Genomic DNA, 2927 nt, shown 5'->3' on the forward strand with positions numbered 1-2927 from the left:
GGAAGATCACATGGCGTCTTGTCCACGCCCAGAGCCACACATCTCGTGCAATCCAATAGATCAAGCAAATTGCTATAAATATAGCGGCCGAAGTGGCATATAAGTTGGGGAGAGATGTATCAGCAATCCATCGATACCACTTTGACCCAGTTGGGGGCATTCTGTTCTTTTTGCCAAGCTAGAGGGAAAGACCACTTATTCTTATAGGAAAGCATGTTTATTGTAGTACAGCTATTGCTATTCCAGTGAGGATCTTGGCTTTGTGGCCTTGAGTAATAGGGTGGCTGCGGTTTCTTCGGCACATTTCTTGCGGGCTCAAATGGACTGTTACACACTCAGCTTTCGCCACAATCCCCCGTTGAATACCCAGTGATGGCGTTGTTAACCGTCGTTTACCCTTCTTGGTACCTCTTCTTCCTACTCACAGGCTCGCGGGTGAAAATATTGAAAGCTGGTTATTCCGAGTACCTCAAAGTTTGATGCAAAATCCGGTCAATCAGATCTGATCAAGCAGGTCTCAGGTCGCTTTCCATCTGGCTTCTCTGGGCACTGTAGCCTCTCCTTCGCCCATTCGGACATCAGTTTGTTGTGCTTGAGCTCTAGGGAGCAATTTCCTCGCTGAAGACTCTTGACATGTTCAAGCAAAGACCGATTTTGCTCCTCCAAGCTGGCATTTTCATCTGCGTAAGCCCGCAGCATGTTGTCGCGGTTTTGCAGCATGAGAATGTGGTTATGCTGCATTCTCGACATTTCAGCATATATGCTCGTAATGATGCCCTCAACTCTTTGAGTTGGATGTTGCCTGTCTGAGCCGATGTTAGACAGGACCTTCATAATACTTCCACCCAGCGACTGACCTCGGTGAACATTCGGTAATGGGAGGGGCCTCTGCAACGCCACTGGTCTTCTCTGTGGAGGCATTTGATCTTCTCCGACGGCGAGAACGTTTTATAACTTCCGATAATTAAATGGTGGGTTTGAGAGCTTTGCGACCATGCCCTCTATTTAACTATTTTCCGAAGATGTCGCATCGCTGACGTTTTATAGACCCGGTATCATTTGACATGACATCACCTACTTTGAATGCCAAGGCACTGGCTCCCGGGATCGCGACACTTGCTCCTAGGGCCCTTGTCAGGGACAGAAATGAAGCATATACGATTACTGGAGGATGAATGCAATGGTGGACCCACATAATGTATCTGGGTTTCCCTGAACGCGAGGAAGCTATTGTGCCTTTCTTTTGCTTCTTTGTGCTACGTCTTGAATCTGGAGTCAACTATAGTAGTTCTTAAATTTGATTGCTTATCTCCAAACGGTATCTACCTCTATGTATACATGAGACACTCACAGCGCTGTAATTGGTTCTAAAGGGTTGTATCAGGGCTTGAGCCATCAGGGACCTGTAGCTCTGAGATCTGTGGCTAAGCGGGCCGTGGAATTGTAGGGGACGCCAGCTGGCAATCTGATGACCTGTAAGGCCTTGAGACCGCGGCCTTGGACTCTACTTGTCTCTGGCTCCGTATCTACTGCTATTGGGTCGGTGTCATCGAGCCCTAAGTACTTCCGCTATATCAACGTAAGATTATAGTTCTATTTACAGTACTCGTTCATTATCATGAACAACTGACCAGCAAACAACACACCTGTTGCGACAAAGCGCAAGAGTTCAGGACGAGCTGGTAGGGATAGAAACCGTTGACTGTGGATCCCAATCCGGGTACACGGGGTAAAATACCAGGCTTTGGGGTTTTTGATGACGCCAACGGTCTTTCACGGCTACCTTGGTGTCGCGAGGGCTAGCAGCCTCAATGTAAGGAATTCCGTGGCTTGCCTTCCAGCAGTGATCCTTCGACATTGGATCCTTGATGTTCCACTCGATGCCAAATTCCATTCCCGCAAATTCAAGGCCAATTAGATGTGTTGTGTGTAGATACCGATGTGTGGTCGTGCTAAAAAGATCGAAAACTTTGACATCTAGGTACTCTCCAGGTACTTTGCTTGGTTCGGGATCTGTATAACTGATCTGCCTGATAAGAGTATTTTCGAGAAGCTCTTGTCCAGCAATCCGTGCTTCTGCGCGCTCCTGTTTAGTGAATAACGAGGAGGCATGAGAACAGTGCCTGAGGCATTGGACTTTCTTAGCACTCTTCTCAAAGTTGGCGGGGATCGCAAAAATCCACACCTCCAGCTGAGCTTGACTTGGGCGCTTCCCTTTGTAGTACTCATTTGCATTGAAGATTCGGTCGCTCAATCGAATGGTGTCCGGGCCGATGATCAACACCTGGCAGTTGTCCTGGAACCAAGGGTCAAACAGTCGCATGGTATGGTCAAAGTCTCGTAGTGGCTGTAGGAATGTCTCCACTGTATGCTGGGATGGTGTAATCCGAAGTGAAGCTAAGAGGGCGCCAACATCGGAAGCCGTCAACTGTCCCATTATGCTGCATGCTATCTCATAGTAGCCTGCGTGGTAAAATAGCAATGAGATTCCTTTTTGACCCTGAGACATCTTGATAGATTATGCGAATTGATCTGTGGGTTTTGGAATTTCAGTATATTCTCGTCTTGCTCAAGCTACTATAAAGATCTTACCGAGGGGAAATCGTAATAATAAGTTCGTTTGAAGGGTTAAATGGTATATAAAAGTGGGGATCAAGGTGTCTTATAAAAGCTTTTAGAAATTTTCAATGCACCGTGTGGTAAGCATGTACCGTAGTTCGTTCCTGGGAGAGCCACTTCCGCTCCTAGAGTACTGAGTTTGTTGAGTACATTTTTAGTCAATAGGCGTCTATGTTTATAAAGTGCTAGAAGCTGCTCGGTGCCTGGGAGTGGACAGAAGGTTCCCGGGATCCAAGTATGTGTTCCCGGGAGCTTCGGGGGCCCCCCAGGGCCATTCATTGGCTCCCAGAAGGAGGCTCGGTGTCACC

General features: G+C 47.6%; 1 protein-coding gene across 1 annotated transcript; it reads right to left on the minus strand.

Annotated features, from left to right (window-relative positions):
• Positions 1 to 1669: 1669 nt before the first annotated feature.
• On the minus strand, positions 1670 to 2509 carry PGRI_096130 (uncharacterized protein; the record flags this gene model as incomplete). The annotated part of the gene is made up of 1 exon (XM_040797326.1): positions 1670 to 2509. The coding sequence occupies one exon, from the start codon at positions 2507 to 2509 to the stop codon at positions 1670 to 1672; it is 840 nt and encodes a 279-aa protein (XP_040653273.1).
• Between the last annotated feature and the right edge of the window lie 418 nt (positions 2510 to 2927).

This window comes from Penicillium griseofulvum, assembly GCF_001561935.1.
Source record: "Penicillium griseofulvum strain PG3 chromosome Unknown contig_40, whole genome shotgun sequence".
NCBI classification, from domain to species: Eukaryota; Fungi; Ascomycota; class Eurotiomycetes; order Eurotiales; family Aspergillaceae; genus Penicillium; species Penicillium griseofulvum.